The sequence below is a fragment of the Sus scrofa genome, chromosome 6 (assembly GCF_054392235.1).
Source record: "Sus scrofa isolate SSC_HxYL_T2T_F1_AM1 chromosome 6, Sscrofa_HxYL_maternal_Yorkshire_Landrace_v2.0, whole genome shotgun sequence".
NCBI classification, from domain to species: Eukaryota; Metazoa; Chordata; class Mammalia; order Artiodactyla; family Suidae; genus Sus; species Sus scrofa.
Genome location: NC_139388.1, coordinates 82,252,108 through 82,270,285, shown reverse-complemented (window position 1 = coordinate 82,270,285; position 18,178 = coordinate 82,252,108). Strand labels below are relative to the sequence as shown.

Sequence of the window (18,178 nt, the reverse complement as noted above, 5' to 3'; positions counted from 1 at the left end):
ACAGGAGATTTAAGGCTGAGAAAGTCGAGTCCTGCATGGGTCTGGGGGGAGAGCATCCCCATGCAAAGGCTCTGGGTGGGGACAGGCCTCCAGGGAGGCCCCGGGCTGGGAGGCGGGGTCAGAGGTCTTGAGGGCCAGGGTGGGGGTGATGGGGCTTTTTAGTAGGGCTCTTGGCGATTAAAAGAAGTACTGCATGTGAAGTGCTGGACAGCACAGAATGTGGGGCAGATCACAAAGAATCAGTGCTACTTAAAAGAGACTAGATGCTCTTCTATGATCATGTCCGATTCCTAGCTTCAGACGGAAGTTAGGTGGAGAATGTATTTTGGCCTGATCCCGGCTGGAGACTGGAGTGGAGAAGGAGGGAAATAGGGGGAGTTTGAGGTACATTTTAAAAGTAGAGCCAGGAGTTCCCTTCATGGCTCAGTGGAAACGAATCTGACTAGTATCCATGAGGACGCAGGTTCCATCTCTGGCCTTGCTCACTGGGTTAAAGGATCCAGTGTTGCTGTGAGCTGTGGTGTAGGTCACAGACATGGTTCGGATTCTGCGTTGTGGTGTAGGCCGGTGGCTATAGCTCTTGATTCTACCCCTAGCCTGGGAACCTCCATGTGCCACGGGCGTAGCCCTAAAAAAAAAAAAGTAAATAAATAAAAACATTGGAGTTACCATTGTGGCTCTGTGGTTAACGCACCCGACTGGTATCCGAGAGGACGTGGGTGTGATCCCTGGCCTTGTTCAGTGGGTTAAGGATCTGGCTTTGCAGTGAGCTGTGGTGTAGGTCGCAGACGCGGCTCGGATCTGGCGTTGCTGTGGCTGTGGTGTAGGCCAGCAGCTGTAGCTCTGAATTGACCCCTAGCCTGGGAACCTCCATATGCCGCAGGTGTGGCCATAAAAAGACAAAAGACAAAAAATAAATAAATAAAAGTAAGCCAGCAGTGCTTGCAGGTGGAGGGGGTGCAGGAGGCTGAGTATTTGAGATGGGGTCTCTGTGTATTGGAGTGAGGGTTACTGTGGAAGGGGCTGTTGTGGGGGCACTTGAAGGTTCAGTTGCCCCTTGGATGGGAGGTGGGGGGTGTCAGGTAGGCTGGGAAGAGTCTGGAGTCCCAGGAGGTCTGAGTGGAGGTGGACGTGCAGGTGCGGCCGCCAGGTCAGAGGTGCTAAGACAGCCCTGAGGCAGATCAGGCTTAGCCGTGGAGGGCCAGCCGCTGTCTGGGTTGTGGGCATAGGGCCAGGTCTAGGCCTCCCTGGGGGAGAGGTTGCGAGAGGGTGCTCAGTGGGTGGACAGGCTGGGGGCCTGTGGACAAGGGGCCGCGGGCTCAGGGGAGACTTCCTGGAAGAGGGGGTCCTGGAGCCGAATCTCGCTTCATCAACGTTGTCATTATATTTCTTTTTTCCACCTGAAAACCTGGGCTTGCTGGGCGAGGCTGCTGTTTCCCAGCAGCCTGTGGAAGGCTGGGATCTTTTCCAATTCATGCCAAGGCCAGGCCTTCCTGGGGTTTTGGTACCTGCAGCCCCGCCGGGTCACCCTGCTGGTTCCACCCGCGTTCCTGCAGCTCCGGAAAGGGGTCTGGGGGGGGCTTCAGCCAAAGAGGAGCCGTGGGTTTCAGGGCACAGGGCGTTCTGTTTTCCTCCTCTTGGTCTACAGCTTCAAGGTCTTCTGATTCTCTCCACACATTTCTAGCCTGACTCTGTTTGATCGTTTGCTTAAATAAGATCCTTATGGCGTGACGCTTTGCCAGCAGCCCTGTTTGAGACCTGTTAGCTGAAACAAAAAGCATTCTCCGAGGGAAATGAAAAGCCTGACTTTGGAAATCTAAGCGTTCCTGTCCATCTGTCTTTTTTCAAATGGCCTCCATTTAAGCTCTTGACTGTGTTGTGAGTGCCCCTTCCACTCAGAACATTCTGGGTAATGTTATGGTTTTCCCCCAGCTACAATTACCCCGGCTCCAGGACTAACGCTGGAAATGCTGTCTGTGAGCCAGGAGAGATGTGAGTTACAGGCTTCTTGAAAATTCCAAACCCCCAGTCTTCAAGAGAGATAGGCTCTTAGGTCTAATCAGGTTGCCTTTCAATGAAAGCCATTTGGGGTGCGTCTTCCGGACCCCCAGGACAGCGGAGGCCGTGTGACTGTGGAAACGAGCTCAGACCTCTGAGTGCGCTGAGTGTCTGGGGAGCCGCAGGGCGGGTGGGGAGAGCAGATGCTCAGATTCCTCTCCACCCCCCTGGGCCGGCTCGCGAATAAACAGGGCTGGGGACAGCACTCGCAGCTTCATCTCTGTCCCTGGCTCTGGGAAGAGGTCTTTGTTGATTTTTGTTCCCTCCAAGTGCTCTACCGAAAAAGCAGAGAGCTGCTTGGTCTGCGTTGGTTTGGAGGAGGAGCACTAGCAGTGTTGCCCTGTGTCCTTTCCCTCCCACCCCTCGCCCTGCGGCCCCAGCACTGATGGCCCTCGAAGGCCCTCCAGCGAGCGAGCGCGGTGCTGAGGGCGGAGTGCACAGGCTCCTCCCCATGTGCTCTTGCCGCGGAGGGTGGGGTGTGTGAGAGGGAGGTGGGGGGGTGTGCGAGAATTCACTCATTCTTTTACCTCCTTTTTTTTTTTTTTTTTTGGACTTTTTAAGGCCCAGGCTGGGGGTTGAATCAGAGCTGCAGTTGCCAGCCTACACCACAGCCACGCAACTTGGGATCCGAGCCATGTCTTCGACCTACACCACAGCTCACGGCAATGCCGGATCCTTAACCCACTGAGCGAGGCCAGGGATCGAACCCGCCACCTCATGGTTCCTAGTGGGATTTGTTTCCGCCGTGCCATGGTGGGAGCTCCCATCTTTTTTAAAAATGAGCATGTGGTTGAGTGCCAGGCAATGTTCCAGGTGCTGAGCAATGGAGAGCCAGACTAGCTCTCTTGGAGCTTAAGTCCTAAAGTTGACTGCCTAAATCAATTAAAATTCAATAACATAAAAAATTCAATTCCTCAGTCACATAAGTACTCAGGAGCCACATGAAGTTAGTGGCTAGCGTTGTGGACAGTGCAGGTACAGAACATTTCCGTTGTGGAAAGTTCTCTCGGGCAGAACTGACTTGACTTGAGCACAAGAACAGTGGCGGCCTCCCTGTGCAGAGAGGTGGAGGTTGCCCGGCGTCAGCTTCCCAGGTGGGGCCCTGGCTCATCCAGCGACCTTTTCCTGGGGCCTGTGCACACAGCCCAGTGGGACCACAAGAGCTGGCTGCTGGTCACAGGGCAGCGGGGAGCGTTTCACCCCATTGTGGCAGCATCGCTGCCAATACCATGGGGAGTGAAGTCAGGGGACAGCTGGCTTGGAAAGAAGGGCTTCCAAGCACCTCTGCTCGCAGGCGGCCGGGGCAGCCACCACCCAGAGACCCTTTTGGGACACCAAGTTCAACTGCTCTTCCCCTACTTACCTATGTGGACCAGCAGCCGAGGGAGCTGGGACCCCTGCCTGCGGGCGGCTCTGAGACGAGGTCGCTCAGCTGACTCGACCCGATTCGTTGCCATCTGTGCCAAGCATCAGTTGCCAAGCAGAAAGATGTTCGTGCACAGAGTTAGTTAAAGCTGGGATTCAGGGGACAGTGATACCTTTTTTCTTTTGCCGTCAACCTCATCCTGGGTGATATGAGGTGGGCCGTCAGGAGGGGAGAGGGGAACGGCAAGGCAGTGGAGTTTCTTAGGGTCGACACGTCGAGGTACTCGTGCCCAAGAGTGTGAAGGACTCTGTCCACCCCTCCTGTCAGGTCCCCTCTCACCTTTTTCTCATTCTCTTTCTCCGAACCCCCCAACTCTCTGAACTCCACCTGCAGAAATTAATGAGTGGCTATTTCCCTTATAACCTCCTTTCCATCACTCTCTGGGATTAAATGCTTTCCTCATGTGGCAAAATACATTTTAAAAAACACAGCAAGTCTTTGGGGTGGGAAAAGCCAAGCTGGTTTTCATTACCTGTCAGTTTTCTGTGTGTGCACCGCCCGTGGAGGCTGGAAAGCCGCCCTCCGTGCACGAGGAGAGCGCCGCCGCCGCCGCTCAGGGTTTCTTAGTGTGATCAGCGTTTCCCTGTGGGGCTGGCTCTCTCGCCTGCTTCCGTAACTCACAGCTCCCTTCTTAATCCTTGATTGTGTAAGGAGGTCTTTGAGGAGTGGAAGTTTCTCCAGAGCTGTCAGGGAGGAGAGGGGTCCTCTTGTGATCAATACAATGGGGAACAAATGAAAATTAGAAGGAGAAAGAAGTTAGGTTCGTTGAACACTTACTGTGTGCCAGGCTTCAGTCCGGGCCCTTGATGTTCTTTCCTCCTTTGCTCCTCAAAGCAGCCATGTGGGTGGCAGGGAGTAGCCTCAGTTTGTACATGAACCTTCCAAGGGAGGCTCAGAGAAGTCAGGATACCTGTTGGAAATACACAGCTGGTGAGAGCTGGAGCCCAGGTTCACACCCAGTTCTGCTGGAATCTGAGCCCTTGCTCTGCAGACCTTGAGCATGCCGTGTTTGTGGCCAAGGCCTGGAAAAACCTTTGCTGTGGGTAGTGGCTTTTCCTCTGAAAAATCGGGAGCTGGGGGCTTGGGCCGGCGGCTGCCCGGCCATGAGCTCCTGAAATGACTCTTTTGACTCCTTCTTCTCCCCTCCAGGTCACCGTGGAGTAACAAGTATGACCCTCCCTTGGAAGATGGGGCCATGCCTTCTGCTCGGCTGAGAAAGCTGGAGGTTGAAGCCAACAATGCCTTTGACCAGTACCGAGACCTGTGAGTGACACTTCTGTTTGCCCTTAGATGAGACACGACCAGGCCCCGCCATCCCCCTGGGACCTGCCACCTGGCTGCTCTAACTCGTCAAAGTTCTGAGCACCCACAGCAGGATGCTGGGCGCTAGGGTGGTCAGCGGGTCAGTTGTGAGAAGACTCAGTGATGGGATGCGGCTGTGCCCGGGCGGCGCTCCACCACATGGTCCATGGTAACAGCAGGTACCATTGGGCCAGCAAGACCCATTACCGGATATTTCATGCATGTCACCTCACTTAAATCCTCACATGTGTGGTCACTCTTAGTTCCCATTTTTCAGATGAAGAAATTAAAAGCTCAGAAAGATTAAGGTGGAGTTCCTGTTGTGGCTTAGTGGGTTAGGAACCTGCCATAGTGTCCATGAGGATGCAGCCTCACTCAGTGGGTTAAGGATCCGGCATTGCCACAAGCTGCCCTGTAGGTCGCAGCTGTGGCTCGGATCTGGTGTTGCTGTGGCCTAGGCTGGCAGCTGCAGCTCTGATTCAGTCTCTGGCTGGGGAACTTTGATATGCCATGGGTATAGCTGTAAAAAAAAGAAAGAAAGAAAGACTTTAGGTAGATTGAGGTATTTGTCCAAGGCAAGAGGCAGAGCAAAGGAGTCAAACCCAGGGCCGTCTGTCTCGAGGCCCCTGTGTCTTATACTGTACTGCCTGCTCTGATTTGTTCCTACCTGGAGCTCAGGGCCCCTGCTTCCAGACCAGTCACCAGGGCAGGAGCAGCCAAGGCCCTTAAACAGTGAGCTACAGTTTTGCTGACTCTGAGTTGCCGGGGGCCTCAGCCTGCATCTTGGCAAGTGTTTTTGCTGCATCTGCTCGGATTCTCGCCACCCCTCTGCTTCCATCCTGTGCACCACCAGAAAGGGTGGCCACTTATTAATCAGCCTTGCAAGGAAAGGCTCCAGAGAAGGTTATCCTCTGATACATTCTTTTTTTAATCAGTAGACTCTCATTTTTAATTAAGCTCCATGTTGAAAATAGAGCAGACCAAAAAAAGAGGGCGGGGGGGGGAGGTTGAGAACTAACCTGTGCAATGCTGCCTCAGTGCAAGTCAGTCTTAGGGGAGGGCTCAGCAAACGTCTCTGTAAAGGGCCAGATGGTAAACATGTTAGGCTTTGCAGGCCACACAGGTCTGTTGCTTTTTCTTTGTCCTGTCTTTTTTAATGTATATATTACCCTTCAAAATTGTAAAACCACCTCTTGAGCCTTGAGGTGGGTGGGATTTGGCCTTCAGTCTGCCCACCCTGACCTAGGATATCGGCCAGAAAATGGAAATGAGAGAACCAGAGCATCTGAACTGTTGAGACTATTCTCCCGAAGTTGGTGTCGTCACGCTTTGTGTGAGACTCTCAGGTCTCCGTCTTGCAGACAGTTGGTGTGGTATCTAGTTCTTGGCAGGTTTAATATAACATTTAATAAAGAATTTCCCTTTGCAAGCTGGTTTGGGAGGAAAAGTGACACTTTCGGCCTGACAGACAGACAAAAAACCCCACAACACACAAGCAAAAGCACAGCTCCAAGGAAGCCACGAACAAATGGACCTAAATATCTCAGTCGCTCCTCAGTGCATCACTGTGTGATCCAGCTTTGTCTTCAGTATCTCTCATGTGCTAATATTTATACATAAAATCATTAATACTTGCAGGAACCTCTAGGGTAGAGGATATTCTTGTTTTTGTTTTTAACAGATGAGGGGGAGTTCCCGTCGTGGCGCAGCGGAAATGAATCCAGCTAGGAACCATGAGGTTGTGGGTTCAATCCCTAGCCTTGCTCAATGGATTAAGGATCCAGCATGGCCATGAGCTGTGGTGTAGGTCGCAGACGCAGCTCAGGTCTGGTGTTCCTGTGGCTGTGGTGTAGGCTGGCAGCCGTAGCTCCAGTTAGACCCCTAGCCTGGGAGCCTCCATATGCCATAGGTGCGGCCCTAAAAGACAAAACAAAGGAACAAACAAACAAAAACAGATGAGGAAACTGAGCTTCCCAGAGTTTGAAGGACATAGAGGCACAAAGCTAGGATTTGAGTCCATATTTGCCTTAGGTTTTCACAAATCATTGGTTTTCACAGAATAACTTTCAGTGTTGCAAGAGTTCTTATAGGAGTTCCTGTTGTGGCTCAGTGGTAATGAACCATGTATCCATGAGGATGGAGGTTCAATCCCTGGCCTCGCTCAGTGGGTTATGGATCCAGCGTTGCAATGAACTGTGGTGTGGACTTGGCTCAGATCTGGCGTTGCTGTAGCTCTGGAGTAGGCTGGCAGCTGCAGCTCCAATTTGACCCCTAGCCTGGGAACCTCCACATTGCCACCGGTGTGGCCCTAAGATAAATAAATAAATACAGAGTTCTTAAATCTAGAACTTTGCGCTGTGGTAGAATAGCTCCTTTTCAGGTCATGCTGAGAGCTGGTCTTCTTGCTATCATCTCTGGTTTATTTGTAGTTCTTTTACCCGGCCACTTGGCAAGAAGTCTATCCAGCTACCGAACAAGAATTCCCAAGTGGGATCAGTCTTATGTGATAGTGATAATATTGATAATAAAAAGCCATGATATAACAGCTGTTACCAGCCAGTGGCTGTGCAGGCATTGTGTCAACTCCCTCCCAGTCTTATTTAATCTTCCAATTAGCCTGTGCAAGAGGACGAGCCCCACTTGACAAGTGAGTTGACAGATGCGGGGAGGGGAAACAAGTTCACACAGCCAGTAGTCTTATTTCGCTTACTATATGCCAGTATAAAACCATACTCATCCAACTCCCGAGTCCAAAACTTCATCATTTACTTGAGTGTTTGCCATGAGCCAGGTGCTTACCAAGTACGGGGGCTCCAGCCTTGAATACGGCGGACCAAGTGCCCGCCCTGGCTGCGCGTCTGCTGTGGGGAGACAGTGCGAACACGTTGGAGCCGTGACAGGTGATGGGCTGGGTGACTCGGGGCCGTAAGCGGAGGGGTCGGGGGCCAACGCTGGTGCTGAGGCCTGATGCCTGGGTGGGGAGGGGCAGGGGGTGTCTCCAAGGATCATAGGCCAATTCTGATTTCTTACAGGCTTAAACATTTGTGGTGTGATTTCCTGGATAAAGCACTTCTGACATTTGTTGCCTCGTGCTGCCATCTGGGGCCAGACCGGGGACGAGCTCTGTGTCGTCTCTGGTCTCTTGACCACCCCCCCCCCCCGCCACTCACATGGGTCCTTCTGGGGTCCTTCATGTGTGCCTTCTGGGGTCTTGACCGGCCTAATATGAGCATTTCCCCATCACCATTAAAAAGTCTTCACTGTCATCCCCTGATCCTTACAGTGACGCCGTGGGGTGAGTGGCAATTATCTCATTTAATAGGTGATGAAACTGATGCTCAGAGAAGTCCTCGAGGTGGTCAGTCTGCTAGAAAACAGCAGGTGCTGGGGTTTGTACCCTAGTCTCAGTCTCTGTACCACCTCTTGAGGGGCGCACGTCGACTTGGCAGGTGACATTTGCGCCTTAGTGACCTGTATTTCTGTGAGCCTATGCAGGTACCTGCACTCTCTTCTGAAAGTGAGCTGAACTGCAGGGGCTGGGGGAGGGGGTGACAGGACATCTTCTAGCACCCAGTGGGGGATCTAACTGGACAGGCCAGACCCTGGGGTTCTGGGACAGTCTGTGAGGTAGCCCCAGCCCAGGGGATGCTGTGCTCTTCCAGAGGGGGGCAGAGAGTCCAAGGCCTCTGGGTGGTACCCTCGGAGGGAGGGCAGGAGGCCCAGCAACCACAGGCCGCCCGAGGGCTGTGGTTAGAGCCCCCAGAGTTATCTTCGTGCTGCGGATGCTCTCCTGGGTCGCGCGTGAGGAAGATTTTCCCAGCTGGACCGCACATGAGGTGCCAGCTCATTTCTGATCTAATAATTACGAGTACAAGTCTCCTTCCTTTCTTCAATATTTTGGTACCTCGCTCACCTCCAGAGAGTTATTGGTGTCCGGTCAGTGACCTTGTAGGGCCCAGAGCCTGAGCTCTTCTCCTCCTGGTTCTGGAGCAGGTAGAGGTCAGCCAGGGGCTCGGAGGCCTTGTCTCTGCCTTGAGCAGCACCAGCCAGGTTTTCTAGGGACCAGATTGTCCCATGGGATGCAGGGGCAGCAGGTCACACCTTTCTCTCCATCCTCATCCCTGCCCCTCCCCAGTGAAGGAAGCACGGCGCCCCTCTCTGGATTCTTCCACCTGCTTGCCTTTCACGTCAACAGATGGGCTCAGGCCGAGGTTGCTGTGAGGGGAGCCTTCTTCCTGACACTGCCTTGTATCTGCTGCCTCTGGTCGCTGAGCTGCTGCCCGACGGGCCTGGAAGATGGCCATCCTGGGCCTGCAGAGAGGCGCCCAGAGCCTCAGGCAGATCCACCCCTGCCGGAAGGAGGGGAGAAGATGGGGGAACCGCGGAAGGCTGGAGGAGGGTGGCCGCCACTCAAGGGCACCCTGCTGCAGACTGTGGCTTGGCCTGCACCCCCTGGGAGTTGAGGCCTGTGACAAGCAGGCCTGTGCCATCCCCAGCTTGACAACCCGGCTTTTCTGAATTCTGGGATCCTTAGAGATTGCAGAGTTAGAACTAGGTTTGGCTTGTGTTCTGGCCTCTTGAGCAGACTGGACCCCTTCAAATGACTGGAAGCTGCCAGACCCTGGCCCTTGGGCTTAGAATTCAATTGCTTGTGTTGTGGGGAGCACTGTGCTGTATGAAGCCTTTGGGGGCTTCTCGCTCCACTAGTGGGGAGGACCCTTGCTTACCAGGCAGTCCACACTGAATTCAGCTCACAGGTTTGGCTAGTCATCTGAAGGGCTGGAGATCTGACAAAAGAGACACAAGAGAAAGAGGCCAGAGGTGCCCTTTTCCTGCCACTCTCCCTCCCAGCCGTGGCTCGCGCCTTAGGCCTGAACCTGTGCGCCCAGTGGTGACCGCAGCCTCCTGGTTACCCTCCCCTGTGCGCTGGTCCTCACTCCCCACCATCTCCTGAACAAGGTGAGTTCAGGGAGACCTTGGTAAGTGCAGAGACAGAGCTAAGACACAATCCTGGCCAGGCAGGCATCCCAGAGCCACACCAGGCCTTCCCAGAGCCAGAATGCTCACCATCCCCCAGAGGCTTCTCTCTGCCCTGAGAGATTTTAGTTTCTCCATTACATCCTGAGGGAGAGCCTTGGCTTCTGTCCCCGGGCGCTGGGCTTTGATCCCCGGGTCTGTAAAGGTTTTGACTTTGGAGGGAATTAGAATGAATCATGAGCACATGGAAGTGGTATAGTCCTGGGAAGGCTTGACTAGCAGGCCCTCCGGCTTGTAACTCCAGTGGGGATGTGGCCCCCTCTCCTGCCCCTACACGGCACTTCTTCAGGGCTTGAAAGTGCCAGCAGCTGGGTGCAGGGCTCCTTCCCCAAGGTGGGCAAGAGGCGAGAGGGGCCCCGGGAGGGAGCTGTGTGTCCCTCGTGGCCCCTTGTGAGCGCATCAGTTCCTCGCTCCTCCCATCTTCTTGCTGTTCTCACCCTCCCACCTCCAGTCTCCGCCTACTTATTCATTGATTCTCTTCTTTGCCGACATTAGGGGCGGAAAGGGATCACAGTGGGAACCTTTCCTCAGGAGAAGAACTACTAGGCAGCCGTTGATAGCACAACCCAGACAACCCCAATTTTAGATTAAAGTAGTCAGTTTGCTGAAAGTGCTTGGGCGGAGCGTCGCAGGCATGTTTTGCGGGAGTGCCCACTGGGCAGGGTGTCATGATCTACTCTAGAGCCCTGGACGGCGCCACTTTACTCTCCCAAGCCCTCCCACCCTGGTCACCAGCATCGAGGCTGTGCTCATTCTTATCTGACCAAGCCCCAAGGGTTTCCAGCTCTGACTTGTGGGCCTGGCTCACGGGTCACTTCTTTCTTGGCAGAGATGTCCTTCTCTTTCAGGCCCAGGCCTGGGGTGGCTCGTCGGTCACGGAAGCTCATCACTTGACCTAAGGGCTCCGTCGTTCCTGGGCGAGACTTGGCGGCGGGGCCTTTGATGTAGGGTGGGCACTTGGAACTGCCAGAGAAACATCTTCCTTGCAGCAGGAGCCGCCAGTTGGCTCCCATGGGTCCCAAGATGGGGAGCCTTCCCCACGTTGGCTTTCACTCTGGGTCTCGCCGTTGCCTCTGTCAGCTCCGGTTCTGCTGAGACCAGATGTTCGGACCAAGGGGCTGGCACTGCTTTCTTTCTGAGATGATTACTCCCATCTGTGCCAGACTTCGTGCCCCCTGCTCTGCAATCCTTGGCTCTTGGCTTGTAGCAGATAATACCTTCAAACATGCGGTTGCAATTTATTGGCCTTATAAGTTAATTTTAGTGGGTGTGCAATTGATTGAAATCAAAGCTTAATGAAGGCCAGAGTCTGGGGGGTGGAGGAGCAAGGCGGGAAGGCATTTTGTGTTCTTCCTTGCTTCGGGTCTGAGATAATCTTCAAAAGCTTTAATTAGGTTTTCTAATCAGCCCTCTTGTCTGGAAGAAGTTTACAGAGTGAAACGAGGCTGGCGTCCCCATGGCAGGCCCGGAGCCCACGAGCCCCTCCGGCAGCGGCCGGGCTGCTTGGCACACAGGCCTTCCCCTGGCTCCTGGCTCCTCTCCCGCTCTGGGGCCGTGTTACAGTGGGGGCTGTCTCTGTGCCTCTGTCAGGTGACATGGAGCAGCCCTGACCAGGAAGGGCAGGGCATCCATAGCTCTGAAGGGACACGGGTTGTAGCTTTGGTTTCTTGGATCCTTGAAACTCCACGTTCCCAGCTGCCTTCTCAGATCGTGGACCCTGGGCTCCTGGGGCTGTGCCTTCCTTGGATATGAGCCTTGGGCCTGGAGGATTTTCCTGTTTCCAGTCCTGGTGGGACTCGTAGGTGTCAGCGGAGAGTTTTCTGATGAAATGGAAGTAGTAGAAGTATGGGGAGCAGGTAACTGATGGTGAGTGGAGCCCCCAAGGGCACAGTCGCCTCCCAGCAGAGGTCTCTGACCCCAGCACTCTATCCGGGTCAGGCCGCAGAGTGGGAGAAGCTGGGCTTTGAAAGACACCTGGCCTCGATTCTCTCTTCTGTCCTTGCTGACTTTGGGCAGGTGGTCAAGTTTCTGAAGCTGTTTCTTTCTTTCCTTTTTTTTTTTTTTTTTGTCTTTTCTAGGGCCAGACCCATGGAGGTTCCCAGGCTAGGGGTGAAATCGGAGCTGTAGCTGCCAGCCTACGCCACAGCCACAGCAACGCCAGATCCGAGCTGCGTCTGCGACCTACACTACAGCTCACGGCAACGCCGGATCGTTTAACCCACTATTCGAGGCCAGGGATTGAATCCACAACCTCATGGTTCCTAGTCATATTCGCTAACCACTGAGCCTCGACGGGAACTCCCCTGAAGCTGTTTCCTAGTCTGTCAGCAGAGACCACTGCCCGGCTTGCCCGTGGTGGAATTATTCTAGTTCTGCAGCAGCTGCCTGTGTGCATGTCTTACATCCTGCATGTTTGTGATGGTGGCTGTGGGTGGTTCTGGTGCAGAGATGGTGGGATAGCAGGCCATGTGACGTCATCAGCTGCACCAGGGGGCTTTTGGTTCTGGTGGGGCCTCTGCCCCCAGCCCGCAATGAGACCTTGAGTAAATCAGTTTCAGAAAGCGAAGTAGTACCCATCTGTGGTGACGGGAGAGAGTGCTTATGATTGATCCGTAAGTATTTACCGAGAACCTGCCATGCTCTGAGCACTGGGGGCACCGTGGGGGGTGTTAGGGGGGCCTCATGGGGCTTCACAGGGGTGAGGAGCCCCACACAGGAAGCCGTGAACAAACCAGCAAAGGACTTGCTGGATGTGCTAAGGGCTCAGGAGGACCTGAAGCCGGGCGTTGGGGGGGGCATCCATAGTTGTGGCCGGGGAGGCCGGCTGCGCGGGGGCAGAGGTGCCCAGGTCCTTGTCAGGCGAGGACCTGGGCTGTCATCCTCAGCGCCTTGGGGAGGGGTACATGGGACAGCCCTGACGGACATCCTGAGCAGTTCCTTGTAAGCGGTTTGGGGGCCGGGGTGAAGGACCCTGACCCCACCTCCTCTTAGCCTGGCTGCTCCATCCTGAGGCTCCCTGACTAGTCTAGCTGAGTGACCCCGCTTTCCACCGCCGGAAATAGCCCGGCCCAGTTACCTTTGGACTCTGGCGTCAGAACCCCACTGGGAAGCGGGTGGAAGCATGGAGCAGCATGGGAGGAAGTGGAGTTGTTTCAGAGCAGGTGAAACCTGGAGCATCTGGTTTCCTGGGACCCTCCGCCCCTCTACCCACCCCTTCATAGAGGTCTGGGGGTTCCCGGTACATGGACACTTTCCCCTTGTTTAGAGGTGGGGGCCTCTCCTGTGTGCCCCGTCTCCCAAAGGACCCTGCCACAGGCGTCTGCTTGCTGTGCATCCTGTGCTCCAGGGACAGTGGGTAAAGGCAGGGAAGTCTGTCTGGCTTTCAGCTTGTTGGCACCATGACTAGCGTTTGGGTTCCCACGTATATTACTGTATCTTTAGCCATGTGTACAGAGGGCCCCTGGGAACCCGCTGTGCTTGCTGTGGGCTTCCGGCATCCACAGTCCTGAGCTGGTACGAAAGTGCTGGAAGCATCCAGTGGGGAAACCCAAGGTCGCTTGAGCTGCGCAGTTCCAATTGAGAGGGGGACGCCCCAAGAGAAGCCCCGTCCGCTTTGGGGGGGAGGTGGGCCGAGTCCACTTCCTGCTCGCACAGTGTGGGTTTCGGCTCCACTCTGAGCCCTGATCCAAAGCAGGGTGTCCATCAGCGTTTCCAGGCCCCGTGAGGGTGGGTCCAGACAAGCTCAATGTTGCCTCCAGCCTGGAGGCCAGGAGGGTCCACACCTGCCCCCTGGGGCTGGCTCGTAAGGCTGCGCCCTGGGGCTGGTTACCTTGGAAGGCACTGTCTGCTTTCCATCTGCTGAAGATGAGTTCATTTACAAACATGAGCCCCCAAGTCCGCATCAGGGACTCTGGTTCCTCCAGAATTCTTGGGATTTTTTCACCACCTGGCACTCAGTCACTCTTTGGGTCACGTGGCTCCACATGCTGGGGTGAGGATGCTGGCTGGAAACCAGGACTGGCCCCCTCCGGTGGTGGAGCTCCCTGTCCTGCCAGGCACCCTGTGCTCCCCAGCCGAGCTGCCTCCTGCGCTCCTGGCAGGTCGCTCTCTCCTGGGAAGCTGCGTTGTGGAAGTACTGAGGACAGGTGATCTTACACAAGTTCAGCCTGCTGCCTCCTTGAAGTGGAGGAGCCTCCTTTCCAGAATTCCCAGGGTGGGCGGGGTGCTTGGTGTGGGCCCCAGACTCTTGGCCACTTGGTGTGCCCCTCCCCGCTTCCTTCCCGGACTTTCTCATTGTGTACGATTATGTGTGTGTCTGTGTGCGAACTTACCTAATCCAGCCCCACAGGTTGAAGCAGGGCCCTCGGAGGCCTGGCCTGCCCACCTGCACTCCTTGTGGTCCCCTGACCATGGCTGGGGTGGCTCAAGACGGCAGGCGACCTGGCGTGGGAAGGGGCCATGGCTCCGGAGCAGCCAGCTTCTCAGCTGTGTGACTTGGGCACGTTCCTTTCCCTCTCTGAGCTTCCATGGTCTTAACTGTAAGATAACGTGCAAAGCTCCTGACACAGAATGGGTTCTCGAAAACGGCAGCTCTTGGATGATGGTGATGGCTTTGAAACTCGAGAAGGCCTTGAGTGTCCACAGTCTCCTGAGGTGGACTAAGCGGGGTGGGCAGAATTTCATGGTCTGTCCAGAAATGCAGATGGAGGTGCCGCGTGCAGATAGTTTGGTCAGATCGCAGGGCCAGCTCGGCAGCCCCTGCAGCGGCACCATTGTTTCCAGAAGAGCATTCATTATTCCTCCTCAAGTAAGAAAATAAAAACCTTGTAAAGAGAGGCTGTAAAGTGCTGCAGCCGTGGTCCAGATGTGCACTTGGAAGTGCCACTGGCATTAAAGTCGCACATGCCTAAGCCGATTGGTATGTTTGCTCTGGGGGTTGTTGCACCTGTGTGTGCTGGAAGGCATTTCCGCAAAATACCTGCCCCATGTCCACGGGCAGACTGGACACGTCCTGAAACCCGTGATGGACACAGCTGGTCCCCACCCAGACAACAGTGATGGGGCAGCAGCATCAGATCTGGGCGTGGCCAGCCCAAAGCCAAGCCTTGCTCTTTCCACGTTTTGTCCAGAGCCAACTCTAGCCCCCAGGGCTGAGGGGCGGGTCCATGCTCTCAGAGCAGGCAGGCCCTGGCTTTGTGGGCAGTTGAGAACACGGCCAAGTTAGGAGATGGAAGCAGATCGCCCCCTCCCGGCCCCAGGAGAACAAGTGCTGTGAAACATGGCGGTAGTGGTGGCCATGAGCCTGCTCTGGCCATTTCTTTTTTTTTTTTTTTTTTCTTTTCTTTTTTTTTTTGTCTTTTGTCTTTTTTTTTTTTGTTGTTGTTGTTGTTGCTATTTCTTGGGCCGCTCCCGCGGCATATGGAGGTTCCCAGGCTAGGGGTTGAATCGGAGCTGTAGCCACCAGCCTATGCCAGAGCCACAGCAATGCGGGATCCAAGCCGCGTCTGCAGCCTACACCACAGCTCACGGCAACGCCGGATCGTTAACCCACTGAGCAAGGCCGGGGATCGAACCCGCAACCTCATGGTTCCTAGTCAGATTTGTTAACCACTGCGCCACGACGGGAACTCCGTGCTCTGGCCATTTCTGCTCCACTAGTTCCTGGGCTCCTCCTAGTGCTCCCCGGGGAGTGTTCTAGGTGCACCTCAGAAAGGGGGAGAGCCCACAGTTCCCAGCCCCTCAGAGTTTTGGCTGTCAGCCTGCCTTCTCTGGCTCCCCTGGGCCTTCCAGAAGCTGTGCCCACCAAGCAGCACCCACATGCTTCTATTGGACGAGAGGAGACGCTTAGCTTCCTGACGGCCAACTGGAGCCTCCAGGACAAGAATGTGGGTCTGCCCCGCAAGGGAGGAGGCCAGGTTTTAGATGCCTCTCCAAGCAAATTGGAAATTTTTCTTTTTTCCAGAGGTGGAATTGTTCCCACCTGTGGGTACCAGCTTTTATGTTGTAAGGATGTTAAGAATGATCAGAAAAACTACTGCTTGTAGCTAGGGGATTTTATTTTCTTTCGGGGGCCAGAAGGAAGTAAAGAGATACTGTTTGGGGGCAGAACCTTAGCGCTGGGTTTTAGTCTCCCCATCTTTGCCATAAAGTCAGTTGTCAACACAGGGACTTTGGTTTGAACAAGCACTTACATGCCCGCCGCCTCCTTGTTGTGACTGAGTGGCAGGTGTAGTACAGTGTGTGACCATGCATCACAGGTCCTGCTGCTGCTCCTTCACGAGACCTCAGAAGCAGGACAGACCACACAGGCGGCAGGAGGGCAGAGAGGAGAGGAAGAGCTCACGGATTCTTGCGACCTCTTAAGGGCCAGTGTTCCTAGCCTGGCAGTGGACAGCACAGGGATTCCGTTTGTTTTCATTTAAAGTCTGAACCCTGCACTTGGCATTTCAGCCAAGCCCACCTCACGTGCCCCTTCTATCTGCCCCCGCGTGCCCTCGTAGGTCCTCTTGTCTCCAGTGGGACGTCTCCAGCCCTGGGCATCCCCAATTTTGCACTGTCGCCCAGTTTGAAAGAAGTGTCTAGACCATAGCCATCCTTCCAAGTTGACCATCGTTTCTCCCCAGAGGCTTCACTGCAGCCTGTAGTACTCTTTCTAGAAAGTCTTGGAATTGGTTCAGAGAACTGGTACAGACAGTTTGGAGCTCGGCTGTTTGCTCATTTATGTCACACCAACTTTGACCTGTATTCCCACACGCAGAGACCTCCGAGGGAGGGTGGCTTGGATAGGATACAGATAGCAGGAAATTTGGGATCCCAAAAGATAGGTTGAAATGGCAAAGCTGTGGCCGTGAGACTCAAATATAACAGATTTGAGTGGAAAGTCGTATTCTTGGGTCTCCTATACCAGTTTCTCAAAGTATAGGATGTGGGCAACAATTAGATGATAACACACAACAAGGAGTATTTTGCTTGACATGACTGCAAGCTTGGCAGGTGTCAATGTGATCGAGGTGTGATGCTGAAAGCGTATCTCAAGCTAACGTTCCTGGATAGAGCAATAGCCTCGTCCCCTTGGCACAGGGGTTAACACCCGGCTGGGGCATTGATGTCTGCTCTCGCTCCCTTGAGGAGGATAACAAAGGTATAGGGACTTAAAGTCGTGTCTTGGGAGAATTATTGGAACAAGGGGGAGACGAGAAAAGAGAGTTCTTGCCATTCCTGTAAGCCGTCTTTAAATACTTTAAAGGACTATGTAAGATAGATGGGCAACCAGGATTTACTGTGTAACATGGGGAACTATATTCAGTATCTTGTAATAACTTAGAATGGAAAAGAATCTGAAAGAAAAAATCACTTCATGATTCAGTGTCTGAATCACTTTGCTGGACACCTGAAACTGACACAGTGTTGTAAATCAACTGTAGTTCTTCTTTTTTATTTTTAATTGGCCACACTTACGGCATATGGAAGTTCACAGGCGAGGGACTGAATCCGAGCCACAGCTGCAACCTCTGTCTCAGCTACAGCAGTGTCTGATCCTGTAACCCACTGCGCCTGGCTGGGGATTGAACCTCCGCAGCAACCGGACCCACTGTACCACGGCAGAAATACCTGTACTTCAAATTTGTTTAATTGTAGAAAAGGGGAACCATATGAAGAAAGGGCCTTAAGTTTTATGTGGTTCCAGATGGAAGTCGGTAGAAGTTTTTACTCAGGTCCGGAGAGAACTGTTTGAATTGTTCAAAACAGAAATGTTCACCTGGAGAATGTAGTGAGCTCCCTGTTGCTGGAGGTGTGCAAGCAGAGTTTCGATCAATTTGATTAAGGAATCTGCACTATGATACTCTGAGTCTACCTCATACCAGCCCTCATGCAGCCACCACATCCTGGAGTGTTGCAGCAGGGAGCTACGCTAGTGAGCCTCAGAGCCAGCTCTTTTGATTCACAGAGGAGAAAACCACATCAGTGCCAAATAAACATCCCTTGCCTTTTTCTGGGCTTTATCTAATGGAGCCAACTGCAGAATCTTCTACCCCAGTGTCTAGGGGTGTGGCCTTGTGGGCTGGGTCCCCGACTTGTCTGGGTTTGGGGCGCCGCCTTTGCCTCCTCATCGCAGGATCAGTGCGCACTGTCAAAGACCCCTGTCCGCTCCAGCTCCTGCCCTGACCTGGGAAGGCGGCCCAGCCCCCTTTTGGCCAAAGGAAAAGATCTGGGGGAGCCGCAGTTCTTCTTTGGGTCAGGGCGTGTGAACCACAAGTCCAGCTATTCTCCCAAGAGGCAACTCGATCGGAAGGGCTGAGGGCCAGCCTCAGAGCCAGTTCCGGTCCCGTCTTCCCTGTTGCACGTGAGGCCCAG

The 18,178-nt window shown here is 54.1% G+C and overlaps 1 protein-coding gene and 1 long non-coding RNA gene across 4 annotated transcripts in view; both read left to right on the top strand.

Annotated features, from left to right (window-relative positions):
- CAPZB (capping actin protein of muscle Z-line subunit beta) overlaps positions 1–18,178 on the top strand; it is a 133,411-nt gene that overhangs the window by 94,528 nt on the left and 20,705 nt on the right. For all 3 annotated transcript variants that reach the window (XM_084957998.1, NM_001113444.2, XM_005656029.4), the window contains 1 exon segment: positions 4,634–4,747. In XM_084957998.1, coding sequence (XP_084814124.1) covers positions 4,634–4,747 — 114 coding nt within the window.
- LOC146402587 (uncharacterized) lies at positions 7,992–17,146 on the top strand. Its single transcript, XR_014807171.1, has 2 exons — positions 7,992–12,238; positions 15,275–17,146. It is a non-coding gene; the product is annotated as an uncharacterized LOC146402587 (long non-coding RNA).